The 27,324-nt window shown below is 42.6% G+C and overlaps 1 protein-coding gene across 1 annotated transcript; it reads right to left on the bottom strand.

Annotated features, from left to right (window-relative positions):
* Positions 1–27,324, bottom strand: fam83b (family with sequence similarity 83 member B). Its single transcript, XM_061227407.1, has 5 exons — positions 27,103–27,324; positions 22,343–22,818; positions 14,220–14,384; positions 5,917–6,041; positions 1–5,109 (listed from the first exon to the last, which is right to left on the bottom strand). Exons 2-5 carry the CDS (start codon positions 22,790–22,792, stop codon positions 3,063–3,065), a joined length of 2,787 nt encoding a protein of 928 aa, XP_061083391.1. The 5' UTR covers positions 22,793–22,818; positions 27,103–27,324; the 3' UTR covers positions 1–3,062.

Genomic DNA, 27,324 nt, shown 5'->3' with positions numbered 1-27,324 from the left:
TTCTTTTTGAGGCAATTTTATTGCATAAAATGAAAGTCTTGACATGTGTTCGTTCAAAGCCGTGCCGGGTTGTTGAACTGTAATTATCATGTCAGATCTGAAAAATGACGACTCACTCCCCGTCCTGGTATTTCTTGTTATGATGCTTAAATAATAAGCATACTGGCTGTAGAGCAGCACAAGAACTACCTTCTTTATTTTCAGAAGAATGTTCACATTTATCTGAAAAATAACTCGCCCAAATCCCAAAGCTGCAATGTTTAAGCAATCATTTATCAGCTTTCAAATACAATACAAGATTACCACGATTAAAAACATGGCCTTCCTTTTTTTTAACAAGAGTAATTTTGGCAATCCACATATCCCAGTGTTTCAGAAAGTGCAAACAAAGTTTTTCAGTGTTTTCTCTTTTCCTTGTACCTTCAAAATACATCACACAAAATAAAAAAGCTTCAAATTCTCCCCCAAAGAAACCTGAAATAAAAGAATGTGCAAAGAAATAAAAAAAATAAAAAAACATCAGATGTCTGGGGCTGTGAATACAATACACATTATAAATATGCAGTAACCTGTTCATGCTTCTGGAATCACAAGTTAAACACACTCGAGAACAGAAGAGCATAGACTTATTTAAACATTCCAACTATGGGTCTATTACACTGCTAAACCCAATAATCTCAGCTCAAACAATTGGAGTAAAACAACTAAAATATTTAATTTTATAGTTAAGTTAATCCAACACAAATCAGACGTGCCTAGATTGTGTTACTTTAATGTTAATGGCACAATTGCTTTCACCTCTATTAACTTGGAATTCCTTTGATTCCTATGAAAAATGCTTAAATTACTTAATTCATATGAACCTAAATAATTTTAATTCAGAAAACCTAAAAAAAATATAGGTGTAAAAATTGAATAAAATTCTAGGTTTATCCAATGAAATTTTTTTTCAGTGTAATTCAATTCTATTTAATTGAAATTCAAGTCAAGATTCAAACGATTCAAGCAAGCCTCACCCTAGTCAAAAAAGTACTACTCACTTAGTTTTAAGACTTGAACAGTCATTACTTAAATTAATTAATTTGATTGAGCAAATAAATTGTTTGAATAAATGGAACTTGTCAAATGTAAGCTTTCCTGACAATTGCAATTTTTGAGCATACCATAAGAATGGTAGAGTAAAAATTTACAATGTAAGTTACCCATTAGGTTTATGTCTGTGAAATCATATTAACATCAGTACAGCACTCCCTCTTTATAAAGACAGTTACAAATGGAGATCACCTTCGATTCATCTGCACAGCAGTCCCTCTATATATTTGCCCTTTCATATATTTGAAGTGTGGCTGCTATTCCAATATGACACTAAATTAAAGATCAAAGGATTTGGACATAATTTGTCAGACTTTGCTAGCCAATGGCAAACATGACTAATTGTCCTTTTCTAATTGAGCGTCTCCTTGCTATCAGGCAAATTAACTGGATAATTACATTTGTCCAAATTAGATTTGGCAAACAGTTTATTATGTTCATGCATTTGTAATTGTTGTGTAATTACTGTGTTTGGCCTTACTGATGGTTTTTCACTGTGATGAACATTTATTAATATATTTATGTGATATTTATTTTAATATTCTTGACTGGCCATTCCTTTCTCTGGAGGATTTTGAAGCACGAATACCTTAAAACCTTGTGAACAAAACTAACAGAGGTAGAGTAGTATGCTGCAACTGACATCCAATCATTCTATGCCTTAGATCATTAGTTACCAACCCTGTTCCTGGAGATCTAGCGTTCTATGTCCTCATTTCAAGCCTAATTCGGCACAGCAGACTCGACTAATTACCTGCTCAACAAGATCTGTAGCTGTTGAATGAGGTGTGTTTTGTTTTGTAGATCTCCGGGAAGGGTTGGTTGGTTGCCACTGCTTTAGATCCTTACGTGTCTAACTACAGTGTGTTGCTGAAAGTATATCTTCCGTGACATACGCACTGAGCAAACATTAATCGTTACCCCAGAAGACATGACACATACACACTGTACAGTGGCAGTAGAGATACAGCAGGGTAAAGGGTGCATGGTGCGTGCAGGCTTCCTACAGTGTGAGAGCTGAGATTCAACATGTGCAGCACTGGCTCAAATTATGGAAACACTGCGCTTAAAGATGTTTAGTTCTCTTAAAACTCGTATCTGTGCCCCTTCTTCTTCTGTTGTTGTTTCTCAGAGTCGTGCATTCAAAACTGCTATCTTCTTGACCACGAGTGGTAACGCCATTATGTCACCATCAGTAGTTTTGAATCATAATAATACACAATCCCACCAAAAGAAAACTACTGGACAAAGATATACATGTTCGGGCTAATAATAAGATTTTCGATCATAAGAGGAGTATTTATTCGCCATAATCACTTTATGAATGCAGTTTTTCCATAATTTGTGCCATGCTGCATGCATTCAAAAGAATGGAGCCTTTTACTGTACATATTTTTTGCCTTTCAATCAAATCAGCCATTAAATCCACAGTATATGAAAAGATTCATACAATTATATCTCCATATATATCCAGCATAATATTAGTTCTACAGAGATGAAGCCATGGTACTGCTGTACAGAGCACCTGGATTTACACGCATAATTCACGCCACAGGTTGAATTAAAAGTATATATATTCATTCATTCATCCCACAGACTCCCAACAGAGATTACTGAAGGGAGCTTTACTGTACAGATACCATGGCAGATCCTGTTAAAACTGATAAAACTAATTTCAGCCCTCCTACCTTCTTATTTGGCAGTGTTCCAAAGGAAATTATTCCATTATTAACCTAGAAACACTGCCAACTATAGACTAGATTTAATCTATGGACTCTTTTTACACTTTCTTTTTCAATAAACTGGGAGCAGGGTGGTGTATAGTTATTTTTCTCAATGTAAACATTAATAGTTCTGAAAATAAATATATTTATATGGCTTTTATGGAGATAAACTCCTGATGCTTTCCCTAAACAGGGTGCAAGACTGTTTAGCACCACTGTAACGCTTGTCCTGGGTTATTTGGCTCCTTACTTATTTTTATGAAGCAAGTGCCCCACACGCTGTATGAACCGGCCCAGCTTATTGTCATTGGGAGACCCTGGGGTACTGTATTGATCCCGGGGAGGGCTCTCTCTAGTGTGGTTGAGCACAGGCCTTGACCTCTCTGGAGCTTGTGTGTTGGCGGGGAGCTTTCTTAAATCATCCGGAGGAGGCTGCTTTTTGTCCAGGACACAGAAGGGCTCGAAGCGGCTGTATGCCTGATCCTCTCTCTGACCTCTGGGTCTGGCTTCCACACCCAGGCTAGACTGATCTTTCCGGACTCTGGTCAAGTGCGCCTCCCGCCAAGGGCCGGCACCGTTTTGTTCCAGGTCCTCCGTGGTAAACCGCGGAGTGGACAACTTTCCCGCATTGTTGGAGAAGTGGTTTTCCTTCACGGGGAGGTAAACAGCCCTCTCCTTCCCCCCTGCCGGGGTCAGGTCCTCGGAGAGCAGGTTGTCTGAGCTGGAGTCCACCATTAGGTTGGACCCAGACTTGTTGTGTGATGAACTGCCCTTTTTCTCCGGTATGTTGAGCAGTGATTTTATTTTCTTGGTGCTCTTTTTGAAGAAGCGCTGGGAGCCCAGATCGGGGGACTTTTGCGCGGGCTCCTTTTCGCCCATGCCGAGGGCTGAAACCGACACGGTCCTGGAGGGTGGCTCCTGCCACATTGGGGGCAGGAAGCTCTTACCCCCTGCCTCCTTGACATTGTTGTGAGATATGGACCTCTTGTCTTCTTTGAGCTTGCTGGATGGATGCTGCCCTCCACCCCCCCGCTCCTCCAGCATCCGTCTGTCCCCCACGCCCCGCCCTGCCAGGCCGTACCCATGCCTGGGCGGATGTTCTTCAGCACCGCCGTAGTGGAGGTTCATCCTGGGATCGGCCACGCTGTGCCGTTTATACAAGTCCTCTTGGAGGGCATCCATGGTCTTCGGCGACAGGCCCCCCTTGGACCGTCCCAGGCTGGTGTAAGCGTTATGGTACGGGATGCCGAGAGTATTTCGGGGGTCGTCCAGAATCTGGAGGCTCCGTCTCTTCAACATGTACTCGTCCTGCCTCATCCTGCCATCCATCTGCGGCGGGGGCGGCCACTGCATGGAGGAGTAGAAGGGCGTGGGTGCCGGGGAGCTGAAGGGCGCTGCGGAAGAGGAGTTGTGCGAGTTGCTGTTGGTCTCAGGCTGCTCCGGGATGGTGGGAGTGAAGATGATAGACGACCTCAGCCGGGAGGTCATGTAGGAGCCGGGCTTGCTGTCCAGGGCCTCGTACTGGTCCAGGTAGTCGGTGGACTCCCCCAAGGGCGCCTCATTGCTGTTGAGGTACGACTCGATGCGCCAGGTGCGGAGGAAGGACTTGGTCGTGCGCTCCAGGCTCGGCAGGTTCTGCTGGGCAGAGAGGACGTGCTTATCGTTGCCGTGGAAGGACTGCCGCAGGTTGCCGTTGCCTCTCCCGTACACCTGTCCCAGCTTGGTCTGCCGCAGGGGGTCCCCCGTACCCCTGGAAAGGAGCTCGTTTCTTCCAGGAGACCCGTGCCTGTGAGCCCCCTCTCCGGACACGTTCCAGTTGCTGGCACCGTACTTTGGGTTGGTGGGGATGAAGGAGGCCTCCTGCCTCTCGCCCGCGTAGCTGTGCCTCTTCAGGAAGCCCAGCGTATCAGGCTGCGGGAGGTGTTGGGGGCGGACTCGGGCGTTGGCGGCGGGGTCGTAGGCGGGCCTCGGCTCGTGAAGCGACCTGTCCGGAGGTTCCTCCTCCCGGTCTCCCGCAGCGTTCGTCTGGCCGCCCCCTTTCCCGCAGGCCCTCAGGTAGACCGTGTCCAGGGTGTGTCTCAGGAGGTCGGCCCTCTCGAAGGCCTGCCCACACTGGGCCTTGAACCCCGGCGCCGGGACGTACCCGTTAGCCCGGCCCTCCGTGGCGGTGAGCACGGTGGGAACGGTGGAGCGCGCGAAAAGGGTCCGGAACTCCTCGTCGTACAGCTGCACCAGCTGACCTGTGATCACCTGCACCATACTGAGGTGGATCTTCTCAAACGACCACGAGAAGCTTGGAGAGAAAGAAAGAAAGAAAGAGTGAGGCAGAGAGGGTGATTAAGAGAGAGATTAATCTCACTCCAGTGGAGTCTAATGGAGCCTTAATTTCATCCATTTATTGAAAATGAGAATTTCAGTAATCCTTTTGTTAAAGTGTCATTAATTCATTATTCCCATTTAGTGATATTTTGTCAAGAGGGCATTGTACTGTGATTTTTGCATTGTACAGAGTAATGTGTCTAAGGAGGATTTGACAGGTGATTTTCAATAGAATGTCCAAGAGCATGTGGGGTAAAAAGATAACACAAAAGAAAATGTACTGTAAGATATGTTTCTGACATGATGAATATGAATTTCCTACTTTTTAAAACTCCTCTTTGGCTCACTCACTCACTATTACTTATACGCTCTTATACACATTCACACACTCGCATACACACACTCACACACACACACACACACTCTCTCTCTCACACACACACTCTCTCTCACACACACACACACACACACACACACACACCACACAGACACGCACATACACACCAGCAAACATTCAAAGGGAAGTAATATTTCAAATGTTTGTTTGCTTGAACACATCAAGCACAAGTTGACATTTTACATTTTTCAAAAGGGCATTCGTCAATTCGTAATGATAGATTGTCAACAAAACAGCATAAACAGCAAAGTCACATTTTTCATTAGAATTTGGCAACTCAAGGAACAAGACTTAGACTTCTTGGCAGTTGAAAAATTAAGATTTTGAGGCTCAATTTTATATTCAAGCGAGATTGACAGTGTTTAAGAAGGGTCGTGTAAATACCTGTATGAGCCAAACAGAACTGTCTGGCAGTCCACCAGCAGAAACCTCTGTTCCATCGCCCCATGAAACCGGGCTCCCGATCGGCAGAGATATTCATGTCCCTTGACTGTACGGACTCTCATGCTCTGCAACCAAAAACAAGGGCAATGTGCTTAGGACCTTTACAGCGGACAAGAGTACACGACCAGTAAAACAAAGATAGGAGCTGCTTTCTTGTCACCTCTATGACAGAGACCAAAACAACTGTACCAATCGCGGAGTAAGTCGGTGCTCAGGGGACATATTTCTTTCTGACTGCTTCCAGGATTACTTTAACAGAGTATAACGAGAAGATACCTGCCATTTACCGCTATAGTGTTTATCAACACGTATTTGTTGTTACCAACATATTCCTTGTTTGGTTGAGGTTCTTCCCTGGTTTCAGTGTGAGACGCACATCATTCCTTTCATCATTTTATTATTGAGGAATTCACCTGCCGCACTCTGTGCTACAGTGGAAGGCAGGCACACAAAGACGGGGAGGCTAATGGAGTAAGGCCACGTTGGCTATGGTCTTTGATAAGAGTGTGAGAGCACAGGGAGTGCCCAGGAGACTCTCCAGTCAAGGGTGTATTACTTTTACTGCCAGAGAGAAAGCCCACTCCATGGCGTACAATCTGGTTAAATTTATTCAGAAATGTAGGAAAGCTACATTTTGTAAAGCATTTGCATGGGCAAGCAGCTAGAACACTCGGTAATCACTGCTTCTTTTCCCACTTGGCGTCCATGCAGCAACGATTTTCCATGGTCCTCACAAAAGAGGACAACTGTAAAAATTGCCAAATGGTTTTCAATTACCAAGCAAGGCCTTATTTTACAGTTTGCTACCTAAAATTGGCAAAGCATTAGATTAATACGCTTTCAGTTTGGCACAGTCTTTGGAAGCAGGAGAAGTATCTGTCACACCTGTCAGTTAAAATATTGAGATTGAGGCTAGGGTGTACAGTATAGGAGACTAAGAAACAGAATTGAAACTTTGGGGCCTGTTCAACAATCCTCTTTATGATTTGTGTTAATAATACTTATTATGTAAGGAAATGCAAACAACTGTACATGCTAGCTCCGTCATGCCTTTTATAATTGTAAGTCCTCTGAAACGTATTCATGAGGCCTATGTAAATAATTATCCAAGTGCCATATCTTGAGCATGCATGTACTAAAGTGGTTTGGCCCTCATTTGAATATATCAACAATCTACATTGGTCATGGGTAGGGTTTTGATATGGTAAGAAAATAACTGGCAGAATGTGCACACTGAATTAATAAATGCTAAAGCCTTTGGCTTATTATTATTATTATTATTATTATTATTATTATTATTATTATTAGTAGTAGTATTAGTAGTAGTAGTAGTAGTAGTAGTAGTAGTAATATTGTCATTATTATTATTATTATTATGCTTATTATTATGATTATATTATGATTATTATCATGTATCATTGATGTGTCATACACTTTTTAATTATATTTCAAAACACACACACATGAAATAAAAATGCAATTAATTTTATCTATTCATATTTAAATTTAAAGTGCTTTTAATTTGATGTCTTGCAATTATATTTTGTATCATTTTATCAACTTAATGCAGTGTAATTATATTCACAATCACATTTTCACACATTAGCCAATATTAATGTTATTCAGCCTTAAACTGGCAGAGCATCTCTTCCAGAATACCAACTCCTGCTCTCATTCACACATGACTCTTTAAGTTGACATTTCTTGTTAAGGTTCCATGTGAAAAAACATCTTGAGACCCTGCTGAAAAAAAAAACATCTCAAGCTAGGTTTTGAGCTGGTAGCTGGTTGACCAGGTAGACCAGCTCTATACTCAACATAGTTTGACCAGCTCAAACTATGTTTTGAAACAGCTGTTAGCTAGTATTTCAGGCTGGTCATAGCTGGATTTTACACCAGGGGATATACCCACACGGCAGGACCAAACCAAAGTAGTGTTAAACATGTAAGCAAACAAGCTGCTTGGCCCCTGTTTGGCACCACTAATCGGATAAAGCATTGTCTGAAGTCTCCTTTTTGTTGAGTGTTTTCACACCCATGGAGTTTCAGGATAGTTCTCGAGTAGTCATTAAACTATTGTGTAAGATAATGAGTGAGTAAGCCTTTGAGTTCTCAGGCTATTGAGCGTTTTATCTAAAGCATAACACCTGCAATGTGGAACCTGTTTGTGGAGTCAGGCCTGCCAGGTGCATATTTGACAGTAGTTACATTTATGTTTAGGTCAGAAACAAACTCATTATTCTTATACTATACTTCTATGGAGGTCTGTCTGTCTTTCCATTTTAATGCTAATTACTTTCTTCAAAATAAGTCTACTACTAGTTAGTAGTCCTAACTCCACATATATACTTCTCAGGTCTTACAGGTGTTGCTGAGGACAAGCAATGTTTTTGCATTGTAGGCTGTCAGAGGATGACATGTTACCCTGCAATTTTGGCTTCCAGATAAGCGGTTATGTTTTCAGAAGTTGCTGCCAGGTAATGTAGCCTGCCATGGTTTCCTAACCTTAAATGATTTTTCTTTGTGATTGCCATGTCCTCTTTTCCCGTAATAAGTGAAGCACAGGGAGCAATGCATAGTCCTGCCTCAAATTCATGCCAATGACTGTAATGTAATGCAGTAACCTTGGCAATGGCTAATTTGGTTAAGAAGACATCATACAGGGACATAGTACAGCCATATTCTCCCTGTGAAATTTTCATAATACCTACTCTGCCCTATGACTATAACATGTTATTGTCATTAGAGGTTTTACTCATTATAGATAGTCTTTTTCGGCATCTTTTTATCATCTCTGGCGAACTTTCACATGGTTTGTATCCCAAGGCAATTTCCCACACGCAAATAACATTTTAATGGGTTTCACCTGCCTTTCATATAGAACAGTACACTCCCCTGCTATGATCAGTTAGGCTCTAATGTGTCTCCAGTCTTCTAACAGTTAATATTGGTCTCTTTAGAAATGCATATTCATGTATGATTAAAACCGCATACACGTGTGAGGAACATATGAAAGCAGGGGCAATTATTTCTAAATCCCTGTGCTGTGACCATAGCTATGCTTCTTTAGAGCAGCAGGCTCTGGCAGTGCTGGTTGACAGAGACGGATCAAGAAATGATTTCTGCAGGGGAAGAAATGTGATAAAGGGTCCTCGAGCACACAGACAGTACACACATACACCCACACACACCACCTCTAGGGGTCCCCTGGATCTACTAGTGCCCATGCTTTCCCTGCTGATAATGAAAAATAGATATGGGTAATACGCTTACCGAAATCTGCTACTAAAACCTTTATCTCAATGTGTACACCCGTCAGTGAAGCCACACTTGCTCCTACTGCCATACAGTCCGGTTCCTTCATGTTATTCTGATTACAGTATGTTCAAAATCACCTGTAGTTATACACCTGTAGTAGTTCTTTATTTGGTAGGCCTGTACACTAACTTGTTAATGCAAATATTTAATCAGCCAATCATGTGGCAGCAACTAAATGCATAAAACATGCGGACATGGTCAAGAGGCTCAGCTGTTTTTCAGACCAAATGTCAGAATGGGGAAGAGATATGATCTCAGTGACTTTGCCTGTGGAATGATTGTTGGTGCCACACAGGGTGGTTGGAGTATCTCAGAAACTGCTGATCTCCTGGTATTTTCATGCACGACAGTCTCAAGAGTTTGCAGAGAATGGTGCAAAAAACAAAAAACATCCAGTGAGTAGCAGTTCTGTGGGCAGAAACGTGTTGTTAATGAGAGAGGTCAGAGGAGAAGGGCCAGACTGGTCAAAGCTCACAGGAAGGTGACAGTAAAGCAAATAACTATGTGCTACAACAGTGATATGCAGAAGAGCATCTCTGAACACACAACGCGTCATACCTCTAAGTGTATAGGCTGCAGCAGCAGAAGACCAATATGTCAAAAAAAATTAGTCAAATAAATACCTAATAATGTCTATATAGACTATCCTAAATATTGAATATAAGAAGAAAAAAAAACACTTTAGAAGAACCACTGCATGATGAATGCTCAAAACCACAGCTTTTGACCTGAACCGCCCAGTTAATTACTGTTTTGTAAAATTACCCTCTGGATGTAGGTATTAGGTGCTTGCATTGCAGGTTTCAGAAGATGTTCTATGCAATTTCTTCAACAGAAAATATAGCTAGGTTTTAGTCTGTATTTGTCAGCAGATCTCATCATAAACATTGCATGCATGAGTATTCCATTTAAAGCACATATTTTAACATTTTAAACAAATGGTTAACCCCTTCCAGTCAGTCTCATCGGCCAGGGTTGTGCGAAATACAGGATTTTAGACATCATAAGACACATAATATCATTTAGTTTCCATATGTCCTTTCGGAGTCTCCAAATGTCCTTTTTGGAAAACTGTCTAGGCATAACTTTTAAAAAAATGATAAAGAATGCCCTTTTTTGTGATATTGTCATCAAATTTAAAAGGGGATTTGTCAATTGTTTTGGCTGTGGCTCTATTGTGTTTCCAATTGTGCCAGGCACCGTCACAATAATCTGTATTCACACAAAAACTGAAAATTTTATTGAGAAAAAAATCTTCCTCTTCCACTGTGTTTGAGCTTCTGTTACTTTTATTTAGTAATACTTAGAGTAATTCTGCCCTAAAGGGCTACCTTTCAGAGACTGTTGGGTATGCTATTTGCAAGCTTGTGTTAAGAAATGGGGTGATACTTAAGGAGTTAAAGATCAGATTCATACTGAAGTCGGGGTTGTGATGGTCAACATTTCGACTGGAATTCAAAAGATACTGTAGGAACCAAATAAAAAAATTACTCTAAACACAACACAAAAACACAGATGTAAACTGCCAATGGGTCATTAGTATGTAGTAGTAGTATTAGCATGTAGTAGTTTTTTCATTTTCATTTTAAATGAGAGTGCTATATAGCCATGCATTATGTCACACATAATATTCCACATAATCATTTACAGCAAGCAAATGTTTTTTATAGGAATCCACACCTGAAATTTTATTTTCTATCTTTTTGAAATTAGATTTTTTGTTTTTATCAGAAGCAATTGCATGAAAGCCAGCTTTATTAATAAATTTAGACGACAGAGAAGCCTGGTATCCTTTAGTGACCTAATATTACAATAAATTCCTAAAATAAAATGGAAATGCAGCCACATAATAAATAACCTGCTAATCCCAGGCCTTAAAACCAAGCTTACGCAGAGTTGATTGGTTACATACTCTCTTGCATTTTCACTGCCTTGTGTTCCTGAAATCATCAGTATAAATTTTAAAGGTTACTAAACCAGTGTCCCCAGTTATGCTGCGTCTCCAATAAGGCAGTCAGAAGAGGCTATTGCGAAACCAACATTTTGGTAAACATTTTGCACAGATGGATTGTATAGTCTAAAAAAAAATGCATAAATGACATACATAAAGAAGTAGTGAGGCTTTCATATTCAACATTATTTTTGCAATTTGTAGTTTGTATTACATATCTAGAATTTTCAGTCCCACTCCAGATTTGAGTTTTTCTCAATTTTGTTTCTCATGATGCATTCTATTGATTTTCATTCAGGCATCTGAATGGCCATCCCTGAGTACTAATCCCTCCCCCATATAATTACTACAATTATAAGACTGATTACCACTCTGTCATTTACCTTCTAACCCTTAAGCAGAGTATGGTTTAAATGAGAACGGCACACCCTCCAGAAGTTACATTGTGTCTGGGAAAAAGTAGACAGATGGAAGATTTTTGAAGATATTTTGGAAAAACTTGAAGAAAAAAACACTGCTGAACACAGGATACCAATATACACTGCAAGATATTTAAATACTGAGATGGCAGATCAATTTAAAACATGAGATGAAGTTTGACATTTGTTATACAGGAACCCTGAGGATGGTGGTGTTTATTTTGGCATATAACCTTGCACATAATGCCATTACATTTTGATGGAATATATTTTCACTTCAGTATTCTCACAGTTTGGGACTTATTTTTAAAAGTAATTAGCAGTTCTGCCACTGCTCAGTTGGCAACTGCACCTTACAGGTGGAGCTGGTAACTGCATTGGGTGTAGTTAGCGTAACGTGTAAAAGCCTGTCTTTCTATTGCAGAAGTCTGATCTGTTGATGTTATATGTCTGTCTCTATGTGCTGTGCCTGTTTTTATGTAACGCCGCCAACAATGATTTTCTACCGAAAACCAATTTCCCCACGGGGACAATAAAGTACCTACTACTACTACTACTGCCAGTGCATGACCAGATGTGCATCATGAATCCATCACCCCATCCTGGCGGTGTCTAATGGTGCAAGCTGGGGTTGGTGGTATGATGGTGTGGGGAATGATTTCTTGGCTCATACAGTATTAGGCCCCTTAATTGAGCATAATTTGAATGCCACAGTATACCTAACCATTGTAGTTAACCATGCGTATTTGTTTATGGCCACAGTTTTTTGAATGGATAATTTTTGAATGGATACTTTTTGAATGGATGCTTTTTGAATAGATAATTTTTGAATGGATACTTTTTGAATGGATACTTTTTGAATGGATAATAAAATAATTTCCAGCAGTATAATGTGCCATGCCACAGTGCGCATCATCTCAAGCTGGTTGTGACTGTGACAGTGGTTTGAGTTTACTCCAATAGTCTGCATAGTCCAGATCTCAGTCCCACAGAGCACCTTTGGGACACTAAGTTCACAGTGTGAATGTGTGGCTGAGAAATCAGTGTGATGCTATCAAGCCAGCGTGGACCAAAGGGCTAAGTTTCCAACACCTTGTTGAATCCATGCTATACAGAATTCAGGCTGTTTTGATGGCAAAAGTTTGGCTCTACTCAGTACAAGATAGGTGCACTCAATAAAGTGGCCACTGAGTGTACGTGCATATGCAATAAATCAACCATAGTACGTTCATAAAATGCATTACATTTCCACTTTGAATAGAAAAGCTGTTCAACAACAATTTCAAGCGTGCTAAATCACTCCTGGCAAATCAGGTAATTCTGAAATTTGCATTTTATACCCGTCAAAATAGCTTATACTCTTAGCTGTATTTTGAAAGCTCTTCCTGGGTGTGGTGCAGACTTTTTCACCTTCAGATAACCAATAATTACTACTCCCTCACTTGAAACGTCTGCACGCCTACAAGATTAGCTGTATCATCTGCACCGGGATTGCAGTTGGACAAGTAGGATGAAAAAAGACAGCCAATGTCTGAGTCTAATTAAGGTAAAAATACTTCTGAAAACTACATTTGGCATCTATTAAAAGAAGAGAGAGAAAGAGATAGAGAGAGATAGGGTGGATTTTTATGTGGCGTGATCTGTGCTTTGTTTTTTGTTCCAGGCAAATGTGAAAGAGGGCTGTGTGTACTTTGAACTAAAGGACATGCAAAGCCCTATGTCCTGAGTCATTTCCATCAAAACATGAATCTCTGTTCATGTTTGTCTTAAACAGTTTATATCATGAGAAGAGGAGTGGGGGGGGGTAACATCACAGTCCTAAAGTCATTGGCAAACAATACTTCCCTCATTAGAGGTTAGACATTTTGGATTACCTTTACCTTTGACTGGGTTAAGGTACATGACTGGGACCCGCAAGGTCGGTGGTTCGATCCCATTGTAGTCACAATAAGATCCGCACCCCCTTGAGCAAGGCCTTTAACCCTGCATTGTTCCAGGGGAGGATTGTCTCCTGCTTAATCAACTGTATGTCGCTCTGGATAAGAGCATCTGCCAAAATGCCATTAATGTAAAAATTGGGGACCTGATATTGAAATTGAGATCTATGTGTTTGAATCAAATATTTCTGCTCAAATATTTCTCACATTCCAAGGAATAAAAAAAACTTTGGTTCAGAAACATTCATTTTCTGACTCATCATCACCGTACTTGAACCACACAGAGAAGTAATCCACAATGGGTGAAAGTTGTAGTGACATATTGTGCAATAAGGTCTTAAGCAATTTTAAGGCAGCCGTTTCACTTGAATGACACAGTGTTGAACATGAACCTTAGTGACTCAGACAGTGGAACTGAATTTACATAGTAATGTGTATCTTATAGCAAGGACAGACCACATGCCGCCTCAAGTCATCTCACAACAGACCAGAATCCATCAGAAGGCTTATCTAAATCATGTGCTTGTCCAATAAAACAATAAAAGAAAGGAGTGTCCTGGGTCTTGTATTTATTCTCGATGCAGAAAAGCATGAATGATTGAATGAATTCTATCTTACCCTCAGTCTCTGTATATGAATATCCTGCTTCTCGGCCATGGTGAGAAAGCTTTGGAGGCCAGAATCATCCAGAAGAATATAGACCGCAACTCCCCTGCCAGAGGCGTCGACAAGCTCTTTGAGTATATCCACATCTGTAAAAATGTCCATTACAACAGCGATCACCTGTGAGGAAACAACAGAAGAAGAGCAAGTCAAATGATGAGGCCACTCAGAGGCACTGGTGCCAGGCTCCAGCCCTGGAGGGCTGCAGCATCCCTGGGTCTATGTGGTTTCTTTTCCAATCAGAAGTTAATGCAGGGCTTGTAAACACAGTGTGTGGACTCTTTAGCTCATCAGTGTATGAGTATATGAGTCACTGGAGCTGAAAATAACACTGGCATTCTGTTTGTTTGTTGTCATTCATCTTGAACAGGAGTATCTGCAAATAAAATGCAATGGAATGGAATGTATTGAAGCACAAGGACTGGAGAGCGACACTCCTGCTCGAAGAGCACTATGGTACTACAGGCACTACAGGTGCACGGTGAAAACACTATGGTACTACAGGTTCACGCTGAAAATACTTTGCTGTGCAAGTTCAATGGTGTAATTGTTCAGTGTTAATTAATTAATTTATTCATTATCCTAACCCGCTTATCCTGAACAGGGTCGCAGGGGGGCTGGAGCTTATCCCAGCATACATTGGGCGAAAGACAGGAATACACCCTGGACAGGTCACCAGTCCATCGCTGGGCACACACACCATTCACTCACACACACAGGGAATTTAGACAATCCAATCAGCCTAACCTGCATGTCTTTGATCTGTGGGACGAAACCCACTCAGACACGGGGAGAACATACAAACTCCACGAGGCCCGGCCGACAGGGATTCGAACCCAGGACCTCCTTGCTGTGAGGCGGCAGTGCTACCCACTGCATCATCCGTGCCGCCTCTGTTCAGTGTTAAAGTAGACTAAATTGAAAAGTTTAAGAGATCCCTTGAATTTCCTTCATACCTTATGGACATTACATTACATTATTGGCATTTGGCAGACGCTCTTATCCAGAGCGACGTACAACAAAGTGCATACCCATAACCAGGGATAAGTTCGCTGAAAGACCCTAGAGGGAAGTACAATTTCAACTGCTATCTGTACAACAAAGTTAAGGACGAGGGCCTTTTTTTTTTTTTTTTTTGAGAACAAAGAAAGAAACAAACAGAGCAAAAGTCACCAAAGTTAACTATCCAAACACTGCTTACCTAGCCAACTAAAAATACCGATACACAAAGCAAGTCACAGAGACAACAATTAAGGTTCACAGGGAGGTAGGGAGGGATGGGGAGAGGTGCTGCTTGAAGAGGTGTGTCTTCAGCTTGCGCTTGAAGGTGGGGAGAGGTTCTACAGTTCTGACCTCAACGGGGAGTTCGTTCCACCACCGTGGAGCCAGAACAGACAGTAATCGTGAGCGTGAGGTGGAGGTTCGGAGAGGGGGAGGTGCCAAGCGGCATGTGGAGGCTGAACGAAGAGGTCTGACAGGGGTGTAGGGTCTGATGATTTTTTGTAGATAAGCTGGGGAAGACCCTTTAACTGCTTGGAAGGCTAGCACCAATGTTTTGAATTTGATGCGAGCCATGACAGGCAGCCAGTGGAGGGAAGTAAGCAGGGGGGTGACGTGTGAGTATTTGGGAAGGTTGAAGACCAGACGAGCTGCTGCATTCTGGATGAGTTGGAGGGGTCTGATGGCGGACGCTGGGAGGCCAGCCAAGAGGGAATTGCAGTAGTCCAGGCGGGACAGAACCATCGCTTGGACCGGGAGCTGGGTCGAGTAGGGGGTGAGAAAGGGGCGGATTCTCCGTATGTTGTATAGGAAGAACCTGCAAGACCGGGTCACCATCGCAATGTTCTCGGAGAGGGACAGTCTGCTGTCCATCACCACGCCGAGGTTCCTTGCACTGGGTGACGGCGTGAGTGTGGTATCCCCGAGGGAAATGGAGAGATCCAGATGGGGAGAGGTTTTAGCAGGGATGAATATCATTTCAGTCTCGCCTGGGTTGAGCTTTAGATGGTGGTTGTCCATCCAGCTCTGGATGTCCCTCAGGCAAGCAGAGATACGGGCTGAAACCTGCGTATCAGACGGCGGGAACGAGACGAAGAGTCGGGTATCGTCCGCGTAGCAGTGGTAGGATAGCCCATGTGCAGTGATCACAGGGCCAAGGTAGCAAGTGTAAAGAGAAAAAAGAAGCGGGCCTAGGACTGAGCCCTGGGGAACTCCTGTGGCGAGGGGCCGAGGTGTCGATACCGAACCAGCCCAGGCAACCTGGAAGGAGCGACCAGACAGGTAGGACTCAATCCAGTCCAGGGCTGTGCCACAGATGCCAGTTGCTGACAGGGCAGACAGGAGGATGGAGTGATCCACAGTGTCGAAGGCAGCAGAGAGATCTAGAAGAATGAGGACAGAGGAGAGGGAGGCTGCTCATGCGGCATAGAGTGACTCACTGACGGAGAGGAGCGCAGTCTCTGTCGAATGGCCCGATCTGAAGCCAGACTGATGGGGGTCTAGCAGGTTGTTGTTAGAAAAGAAAGAAGAAAGTTGAGTAGAAGCGGCTCGTTCTATAGTTTTAGAAAGGAAAGGAAGAAGAGATACCGGGCGGTAGTTCTGGATGATGGAGGGATCCAGAGTAGGCTTTTTTTAGCAGCGGAGTGATGTGGGCCCTCTTGGAGGATGCCGGAAAACAGCCGGAAGACAGGGAGGAGTTGACAAGGGAGGTGACAAATGGGAGAATGTCAGGTGTGATAGTTTGGAGAAGAGAAGAGGGGATAGGGTCAAGGGCACAGGTTGTAGGGCGGTGGCAGAGCAGGAGTTGAGAAACATCAGAGTCTGTAAGGGGGGAGAAAGTGGAAAAGGAAGGGACGGGCCTAGTGGGGGGGAAGGGCACAGTGAGGGGGGCGGTGGTTGTAAAGGATCTATGGATGACTGTGACCTTCTCATCGAAGAAATCAGCAAAGTCATCAGCAGCAAAGGAGGACTGAGGAGGAGGCGGTGCATTGAGGAGAGAGGAGAAAATAGAGAAAAGTTTCCGGGGGTTAGAACCGGAGTTCTGAATTTGTGTTTGAAAGTATTTTGCTTTGGCGGCAGTGACAGCGGAAGAGAATGCCGCCAGGAGAGACTGGTAAGTCGTGAGGTCTGAAGCATCTCTGGATTTCCCCCACTTCCTCTCCACTGCGCAGAGGCTGGCCCTGGAGGTACGGAGGGTGTCAGATATCCAAGGACTGGGAGGGGATGTGCGAGGTGGCTTTGAGACAGGCGGACAGAGAGAGTCAAAGGCGGAGGAGAGAGATGAAAGGAGGGTGGCAGATGCAGAGTTAGTGGGGAGTTTGAAGAAGGATTCAAGAGGGGGGAGTGAGGCGATGACGGTGCTGGCAAAGGAAGAGGGTGAGAGGGAGTGGAGGTTACAGCGGGCTGAGGAAGTGTGGGTAGGAGGAGGGGGAGGAGGATGGGGAGGAAGAGGGAGGGAGAATGAGATGAAGTGGTGATCAAATGTATGCAGAGGGGTAACCGTGAAATCGGAGCATGAGCAATTCCTCACAAAGACAAGGTCTAGGACATTGCCCGCCTTGTGGGTTGGAGGAGAGTGTTGCAGGGAGAGGCCGAAGGAGTGGATTAGCGGTAGGAAGGCAGCAGCCTGGGAGGCTTCTAGGTGGATTTTGAAGTCTCCAAGGAGAATTAGTGGGGTGCCATCCTCAGGGAAGGACCTGAGAAGGGTGTCTAGCTCATCAAGGAAGTTTCCCAGGGGCCCTGGAGGACGGTAGATAACTGCAATGAAAAGGTTAGTAGGGTAGGATACTGCAACAGAATGGAATTCAAAAGTGGATATGGACAGGTCAGAGAGGGGGAGAACAGAGAATTTCCACGAGGGGGAAATTAAAAGACCAGTACCACTGCCACGGCCGGAAGGCCGGGGAGTGTGCAAGAATGAGAAGGAGGATGAGAGGGCAGCGGGAGTGGCGGTGTTGTCAGGTGTGATCCAGGTCTCTGTGAGGGCAAGGAATTGTAGGGACTGGAGGGAGGCATACGCAGGGATGAAGTCAGCCTTCCGAGTGGCAGACTGGCAGTTCCATAGTCCCCCTGTGACAGCAAAGTCCTCACAGGGGGTCAGCGGGGGGTAGCTGAGGTTCGAGGGGTTCCGACGCCGTGGAGGCCCACGTCGCAGGGGGGGTCTTCGAGGGAGAGAGCAGACTGGGATGGGGTGAAACATAACATCACAAACTGGGAAGGAGCGACGCTCTGACACGCCTATTTAAATGGCCTACAATTGCTCACAAGCAATATCAAATCAAAGCTAATCTACTGATAAATAGCTTAAATAGCTGTGGAATTTAAGACAAATGTTCAATCACTCTACAGGTATGCAACCAGTAGAAGTGATTAACAGGTAATAGACAAACAAACTGGCTCAAGCCCTAACCCATGCTGTTCAAATGAGCAATTTAAAAATCACCGCGTCTAGAGGAAAGTCCGCAGCGATACTAAAAACATATGTAGTGGCATTCCTCTCCATGTTTTCAGACTGAATATGGAATTGCATAGCTAAAGAATGAAAGCTTGCCGTTTAATGCTTGTCGTCATTGTTAATCAGCCAATTTTCCCCAAACAGAAGCACTAATTTTACATTCTAAAGTATCTAACCAATTTCAATGGCAATAATGTAGCGTTCCAAACATAACCCATTTTTGCTCATCTGGCATTGAATGCTCACAAAGAGAGCGCAAGTGTTTTGTTGAAGGAGTCAGGCATTTATGCCTCAAGATAAGACATTAAAAGTCTGTGTCAGTGTTGACTATTTCCGACAGCACATAGCAACTGTACATCACAAATGAAGCAAATGTTGTGGTGCGGCTTCAGAGGGAGAAGAAGCAGCAGGCTGGCATGCTTCATAGGAGAACGGCAGATTGTCCCCACAGCAGGGTCAAAAACAAAAACATTAAATATTAAATTGTGTAACATTTATTCACAGAAAGTTTAAACTCTCATGTCTTTGCAGGCAAAATATTTAATGATGAAATATCAGTCATTTCCGCGTATTGTAGTGCTTTCTATCTGAAAACTGGAAGGAAAGGCAGCTGAAAATGCATGTTTTGCTGATCAGTTGAGGTTTTGTCAGCAAAATTCTAGAGACCTGCCTAATGATATTGTTCATGTGGTAGTTGAGCATTCTGTTTGTAGATTTATGAATGTCTGGAATTATAAAAACAATTAGGTACATTAGTTCTCCCTGTTGTATGTTTTGTTAAAAAAAAAGAACAAATAAATTGATGGGCGAATTACCATCAGTGCTGACCTTAAACAGGGACCTGAGGAAAGGGATAATAAAACCAGATAACAGCTGCACAGGTAACACAGCTACAGCTATTGCTTGTAAATGATTGTGTTGATGTCAAAGAAAAGTGACCTGGTTTGGCACGGCTAAACCTGTTGCATGCATGTTTGTGTGTGTGTTGGCAGAATGTCAAATCTGTGTCTACGGACGTATGGCGGTACGCAAGGGAAGTGCTGACACTGATACTCGTACAAGGGGTACAACATAGCTAGTTGAGAATAATAGCAGCATAGCATTTTGTTTTTCCGATCCAGGGGGTACGGACTCGCCACTTCCACATCAATCTCACCCCAAATGTTTCATATCCAATGAATTCATTATGTGCAAGTGTGCAGGGGCGAAGGAAACCCAATCATACGCCTACACAGAGAGAAAGCCACGGACACCCGGAAGGCCTGCAGGGGGTGCTTGACCAATGAACACTGCTGACTCAATCCCCCCCATATAGCTCCAGGGTGAGGCAAAGCCAAGTGAGAGCCACCCCTGCGGGACTGCCTACCACCTCGTATGCATTGTTTAATTCGGCATACAATGTGCTGGAGCACAGAGCCGAAAGAAGAGAAATCACCCCGCTGTCCAAATACTCACGGACCTCACTGTATGTGTGCGGGGGTGTGTGCGTTTTCGTTGTAGTTATCTTGTCGAAAGCCTGTAATAGATTTTTAAACAGCAGAGGAGGTTCAGCTGAGGTCGTAATACAGCTGAGTAATATGCTTGTTTAAAATATCCATGCGGTTCCTCATTCCGCTGCTCAATATTTGCTGTGGTTGCCACTGCAACATTTTTTTCTGTACATTATACTGTATATTTAATGGACACACTAGCCTACACAATAGGGATAATTGCATGAGTGATATTAATCTGTGAGTTATTACTGCAACAATATTTACAGTTATGGATCATTAAAATATTCAGAAACCAACACGCTTGCGAGGAGGATTTTGAAAAGGAAACGGAGAAGATGTTCCATGTATTGTGAACGCAACCTGCTCTGGATAATCACTGGGGGTTAGTTGGTGCAGTGCACCGTCAATGAGTCATTCTCAAAACTAAAAATAACGACTTCACACACTTCCCCTATGATAGGGGCCCTATCTATGTATTTTAGGGAAAGCACACATTTCCATAACAAAGACAGCAAAGTTTTCATTTGTGGTGGAAATAAGTGAGGGAGAATGTTAATGTTAATAGATTTCGGTATATCATTGAAACTGCTTTGTTACACATACAAATGGGATTTTATAATACCTACACCAATCAATACCTGGCCATAGGCCACATCACTAAACTGAGAAAAAGAATACAGTACATATGCACAGAATGAACCTTTTAATTGTTTAATTTGGATATCCACGATGAAAGCTTTCTCCACTGCATGATTCATATCAAAAATATAATTTTGTAGTTTGAGTATGAGTACCTGTGTTTTACTACCACCAACTTTAATTTGGACAGTCCGGTTTTTATCATTTGCATCTGGGTGAAAATGTTGAAAATGTTGTAAGTCATTAGATATATATGCCATTTAAAGTAAGTAGTTCATAAATTTAATAATACTTAGGTTAACAAAAGCTAAAAGACAAGTAATAGCTGAATTGTGCCCTTTAAATAAAAAAGCTAACGGGGTAATATTTGTTCATTCCAAGAACCTGACTCATGACTTTTACACAATGGTGTTGTTGCAGCAAAAGGGTAGGGTCTTGCTACTGTAGATCCAATAATATGGTTCATATTATTGAGCTACTGAACACACAGTGAGCTCAAGAGCATTTGGGACATTCACATGTGGTTAAAGTGCACATTCTTACCTTTATTTAAGGGTATTTTATACACTTTGGTCTCACCATTACAGCCATTACAAATGACAGCACTTTTTGTACATAGTCCCCATCAGGGTACCATAATGTTTTCAACAATATGTTATGCAAATGAAAGCAGTCCTGTTTAGTATTTTGTTGTTGCATAGCATATGCATGCAAGTATGTGACCCATACACACTCAGTGACCACTTTGGATCTTGGGCAGTTCCTTTTGGCCTCCACACTTGCTCACTTTTATCAGAGTGGAGGCTCTTGTCATCAGTCACAGTGACAAGTGAGCCACAAGTCAGTCTTGGTCTGATCTGTCCACAAGATCTTCTACCAGGACTCTACAGGCTCTTTTAGGTACAAACTGTAAAATGATCATCTTGTTTTTGTGGTTAACTGATGAATTGCATCTTTCAGTGTAGCCCCTGAGGCTCTGTTGGTGAAGTAATAGTACATTAGTCACTGACACAGGCACACCTGCCTCCTGAAGAGTGTTTCTGATCTGTCGGACAGGTGTTTTAGTAGCAAGCCCCCAGTCTTTTCCTGCAGCAACATGTGTAAAAACAATTTGATCTACCAACAATCATACACAGTCAAAGTGCTGAGATCATACTTCTTGTTCATCATTAGGCTAATTCAATGTGTGGAGGAGCAGGCTTTTGCATTAGGCAGCCACTGAGTTTATGTATATACTATATATTCTATATATAAGGTATATACTTTATAAAGTATGCATAATTTCAAGCTGGTTCCATGAACACGACAGTGACTTCAATTTACTCCAAAGTCCTGCAGCGCCAGATCTCAACCCGAAAGAACACCTTTAGGACGTGGTGATATGGGAGTTTCACAGCATGCTGGAGACATGAGGCAAGCTAGATAAGCAACACGATGCACACCATCTGACAGGATCTCAAGGCTGCCTGACACACCCAGCATGGGCACGTTACCTGTCGAGCCTCCTGGATCTGTTTCCGGATGACCTCTTTGATGGTGGGGCTGTTGGTCCGGGGCGGGTGGAAGAGTAGATCGATGTTGGTGCCCGCACTCCTTTTCAGGCACTCAGGCCAACCCAGATCCAGATCAGGTGTCTCCACATCAGAGTGCATGGGCCAGTATGTCCCGGAAGAAGAGGTGTTATCGAGGCAGCCATTGACCTCCTCGCTGGTACTGCTGGGGGCGACCGGAAACCTGGTGTTCTCCTGGATGTAGAGGACTTCCTGCTCGGACAGGAAGTCGCCGATCTGCTCCGCCTTGAGGACCTCCTTGTACTTTTCCTGCCCTTTGCTGACCAGGGTGTCGATGGCTATCCGGTAGGACTCCTTATAGTGGGGCTGTATAAAGTCCTCCTGCTGGGGATTTCCGTTCAGGGAGGAGAGCTGGGAGAGCTGGGACTCCATCGGTGCGCTGATGTCCTGCACCCCACCTGCGGAAACACCAGCAGTGAAACATCAGCGGCTTGCCCCTGGATGTCATCACGTCGCCTGCAGTACGAACGCAATCCCTACTCTCCGTTTACTCAATGTCACCCTTACATTAGCTTGTATACAGTAATTAGAATGTGTCACTTTTGCTGCATGAATTGTTGACCATCATGTATAGCGATATGACTGCTTGGCAGTTTAATTGTATGCCCTATAAGGCCAACCCCATTGGGTATGGGCCCTGACCACAAAACCAAATTGGATTACAAATATGCCTGTTGAAAGAATACTGTTTAGGAGCTAAGCTTGTCCAAAGCACCTTTTCCTGCTTGTTCAGACCTGTTCAGTTAAAAAGGGAATAACACAGGCTTTACTGAAAGAAAAAAGAGGATTGTATTAACTTCAGTCCTGACATTGACTGTGTTGTGCGACCTGGCAACAAATAGTCATACGTGTCAAGTCAGATGCTAGAGATGACCTAAATCCCCATGGTATGGAAGTATAGGGTCCATGGATGAAATATTATATATTACATGACATTACATTAATGGCATTTGGCAGACGCTCTTATCCAGAGCGACATACAACAAAGTGCAAAGTGCATACCCATACCCAGGGATAAGTGCGCTGAAAGACCCTAGAGGGAAGTATAATTTCAACTGCTACCTGCACAACTAATACTCATATTCTCAGTAACCACATTATTAGGTGCGGTACACCTGTCCACCAGCTTGTTAATGCAAATATTTATCAAATATCAGCCAATCATATGCCAACTCAATTGATAAATGTGTACAGACATGGTCAAGAGGTTCAGTTGTTGTTTTCTGGGTGTATATGCAGTATTGTAGACTATATACTGTTATACTCTTACTAGTCTAGTAGAATGATTAATATTAAGAGTGAATTTTCATGAAAAGTTGAGAACAAGTCATTTAAAAATAAAATATATAACTTTTAAATATTGCAGCTATTACTGCCTGCTGGGAACCATCTAATTAACACAGGAGAGTGCTGAACTGGGGCTGTCCAGGAGAGTTGTTTCCTTATTTAGATTCATCACTCTGATCACAAACTGCGACTGTGTTTTCCTTAAAGGACCCCAGAAATGTAAAAAAGTATGTATAATGTAATGTATACAGTAATGAGAATTTTAATATTTTCAGCTTTTGTTTTTTTCAGATTGTATTTTGAAGTTGTTTCTGCTGTTGTTGTTGGAAGTATTCTATGGGAACAGTGAGTGAATAATATTTCATTGCACTGTCATCAAGGTATTCTAGAAAGAATACCTAACTTTCTTGTAAGGGATGTCATCCAGTTCACATTTTTATGGAAATCTCACAATTTCATACTCAATAACCTTGAGACAATCAAATAGTTTAGTAATAAAATGTTTGAATTACATTGTATCCATACAATCTTCATGAATAACCATTTCAAATTGATGAATTCTTGAGCTGACCATTAATTCTATATTGAGCTGCTCAAATCCAACAAGCAGTAACTTGCAGTAACAAGCATATTTAAATCTTTTGGGAAGACAAAGAACAACACGTTTATTTTTAAAAATATGAATAATGGCTTTGTGCTTTCTCAGAGGGACGACAGAGAACGGGAAGTGTTAAATTTGAAGTTTTCTCCAGCACTGTTTACAGAGCACAGCTTTTTATTTGTGGATTCCTCTACATGCTCTTCCATCAATGCCTCGAAAATTTCCCAGCAGGCATTGCAGCGATAGAGTATAGAACCTGTGTGACAAATGGTGTCGATCAGACTCTTTCATGAGGTGGTGGACACAAAGCAAAATGGAAGCAACAGGAATAACATGTTTTATGAAGTGGGCTCCATATACGCCTGCACACAGAGCTCTCCTGTGCTGTGTCTTTTGGGTGAGAAGGAGCACAGAACATGTGTTTTGTTGTTGTTTTTTGGTGGTTCATCCACACTGTTTACGCAGCATTTGTCTGGTATAGCCTTGGAAAGTTGCATGAAGTTTGACAGGAAGTCACCCTCTGGTTGTGTGTCAGCAGCATGCATGGGCTCAAACACGGCAAAATCTTTAACAAAATGTGTCAATATCACACTGAGATTTGAGCATGGTGTCTTGTGGGATTTGTACATGTCCAAAATTAGGTCCAGTAAGTGGTATAAGTGGAACAGTAAAATTGTAAAACTTGCAGTGCAAAACTATTGTCGCCTTTACAGTCAGCCACCAATCGACCAAGTAGTCAGTCAAGTTGAGTATAATAGGCTATAGCCTAAGTTGTTCTTCAACTTAATCTATACAGCAGAGAATGCTTTGTTGTGGAACACCCATGTCAATCAACACACGCCTTCAGGGGTGGCTAGACAGTGCACTCTGAGCGAAACTGTGCTGGAAGGTTAGCGTCAATCCACACTGGAGTTAGTGTCGATCCATAGAAAGCTCATACATTTGCATTTAGCCAGGCGCTCTTATCCACAGTGATCATCAAACATGCATACAGTGTACATACAGTACAGTAGAGTAAGGGCTTACAATGGTCTTTTATTCCTATAGTATTTTATTGCTGTTTTTTGTATTTGACTTATGGTTGATTTATGGTTTTACTGTTTTGCCTAGCGAAGCTAGTGGAACACTTTGAGCTGCCCTGTGTATGAAAGGTACATTTCACACACAGAGTTTCATTTCGAGTTTGAATGAGCAGAGACAGGTTCCACAGTCGGTCATCAGTGACAGGATTACACCTGTAGCTCCCCATGGCCGACCACAGCTCCTGAGGTGAGTTCTACCTCGTCACACGCACCGTGCTTCATACTGTAAGCAGAGGGTGTGGCAGTGTCATTTCCTTCGCAGACGCACGCCGCCTTAACGGCTGCTAACCCGCACAGAAACTGTCATCCTCCTCCCTGGGTGTCAGACGGCATGTCCGGACTTATATTGACGCCAGACTCGTTTCGGTCATGGCGACCTTGTAAACACACCCCGCGCCTCAGGTGCAGGGTGGAGAGGTTCCGGAAAGTGCGGTATTGAAATGTCACGGGGCCTTGGGAAAGACCTGCCAGATTTAAAGGATGGTGACTGACGCGCATTTAAAATCCTAAAATCTGTTCAGAGCATTCGAAGCGCTAATTGTTTCTGAGTGTCATTGTCATTTTGTCATTTTCACACCGACGTTGTTTTGTGATCTCGAACACGCCGTGATAACAACATCTGCCACGCGGTAGAGTGTGAATTAGGACATTGTAGACTCTGATACCAGGAAAGGGGACTTGCGTGTTACCCTCCTGCTCAATGTAACATAATGTTCACTGCAGGACAGAGTGAGAGTGGCCAGTTTCAGCGGCAGAGAGTCTGAGAAGAACAAGCAGAAATGAGCCAGAATTAAGACAACTGTCTTCCTCAAGAGGACTGAGTATTGCCAAGAATCTCCGCTTATCAGTCCAGTATCAGTTCTTTAGAAGCTGAAATACGTCTCATCATCATTGTAAACGTGAACTCTGCACTCGCAAAATCAATAGCTAAAAAGAAAACAAATATAAGCTGGTGATTTTCATGACTGCTTACACAAATGCCTGCTGCCGGCTGACTTCAGAAATATATAAAATATTAATTTATCTCCCTACTCTAATGTCACCATTTAGAAGCTAGTTAATTTAACAGAAGTGTAAAATATAACAAAACCTCCCACTTATTGCCAGTCATTTTGCTATTCTGTTGAATTTTCTTTTTCAGTACAATTTTAAAGGTCAACCCAGCAAGAACGAAGTTGTTTTTCCCCATTCAAAAGATAGTTTAGTGTTGGCAAGAAATCTATTTCTCTCCTTCGTATATTCAACCAAACTGCCTACATAGTGTAACGTGTCAACCTTTTAAAAAGGTTTTCTTTTTCTTAACATTTTACATTTTCAGGCTGTAGAGCAATTGTATTCATTCAAATGTATTCCCAAGACATCTTATATGCAGAAAACTTGTAAAAAGACATAACTTTCCAAGCTTTCTTTAGAAGACTTGCCTTTTTTTGTCTTTCTTGTAAATTCTACTCTACTTTACGAAAGCATTCTGCTGCATTAAATAAACTGTGGACCACAGTGTAGGTAACGTTTCAACACAACGATGCTTCATTCTGATTTTCACAACCCGTCTGCACATTCCAGTGGGATATTTACAGCCCGTCACAGAAAGACTCTCAAAGATTCCCAAAACTTCCCAAATACTTAGACCCCCTCCCCCCTCCCAAAAAAGAAAAAAAGAGAAATACTCCACTGAAGCCATATCTCATATAACGTCTTTTCAAATGACTTACTTTAGGTTTGTCAGTAACAGCCAAATCCTCATGGAAATTCCCAGTACATCTTGGATTAGTGGCTTTTTCAATGTCTAAGTTAAAAAAAAAAATTAAATTAAATATTTTCACATATGTTTGTTAAAGTAGCAGTGCTTTTAGCCTCACTAACGCACTAACAAAGGACTTTCCTCGGAGGTGTCCCTACATGAGTAGGGCTGGGAATTCAGTGCAGGGCGTGGA

The sequence above is a fragment of the Conger conger genome, chromosome 18 (assembly GCF_963514075.1).
Source record: "Conger conger chromosome 18, fConCon1.1, whole genome shotgun sequence".
NCBI lineage: Eukaryota > Metazoa > Chordata > Actinopteri > Anguilliformes > Congridae > Conger > Conger conger.
The sequence above is the reverse complement of the archived record's forward strand: the minus strand, read 5'-3'. Positions and strand labels throughout refer to the sequence as shown.

Excerpts from the sequence above, each read along its gene's own strand:
- fam83b (XM_061227407.1), bottom strand. The coding sequence starts at position 22,792 with ATGGAGTCCCAGCTCTCCCAGCTCTCCTCCCTGAACGGAAATCCCCAG. Across the intron at positions 6,042-14,219 it reads TTCATATACAGAGACTGAGG|AGCATGAGAGTCCGTACAGT; the intron begins GTAAGATAGAAT and ends TTTTGGTTGCAG. Across the intron at positions 5,110-5,916 it reads GTTCTGTTTGGCTCATACAG|CTTCTCGTGGTCGTTTGAGA; the intron begins GTATTTACACGA and ends TTTCTCTCCAAG.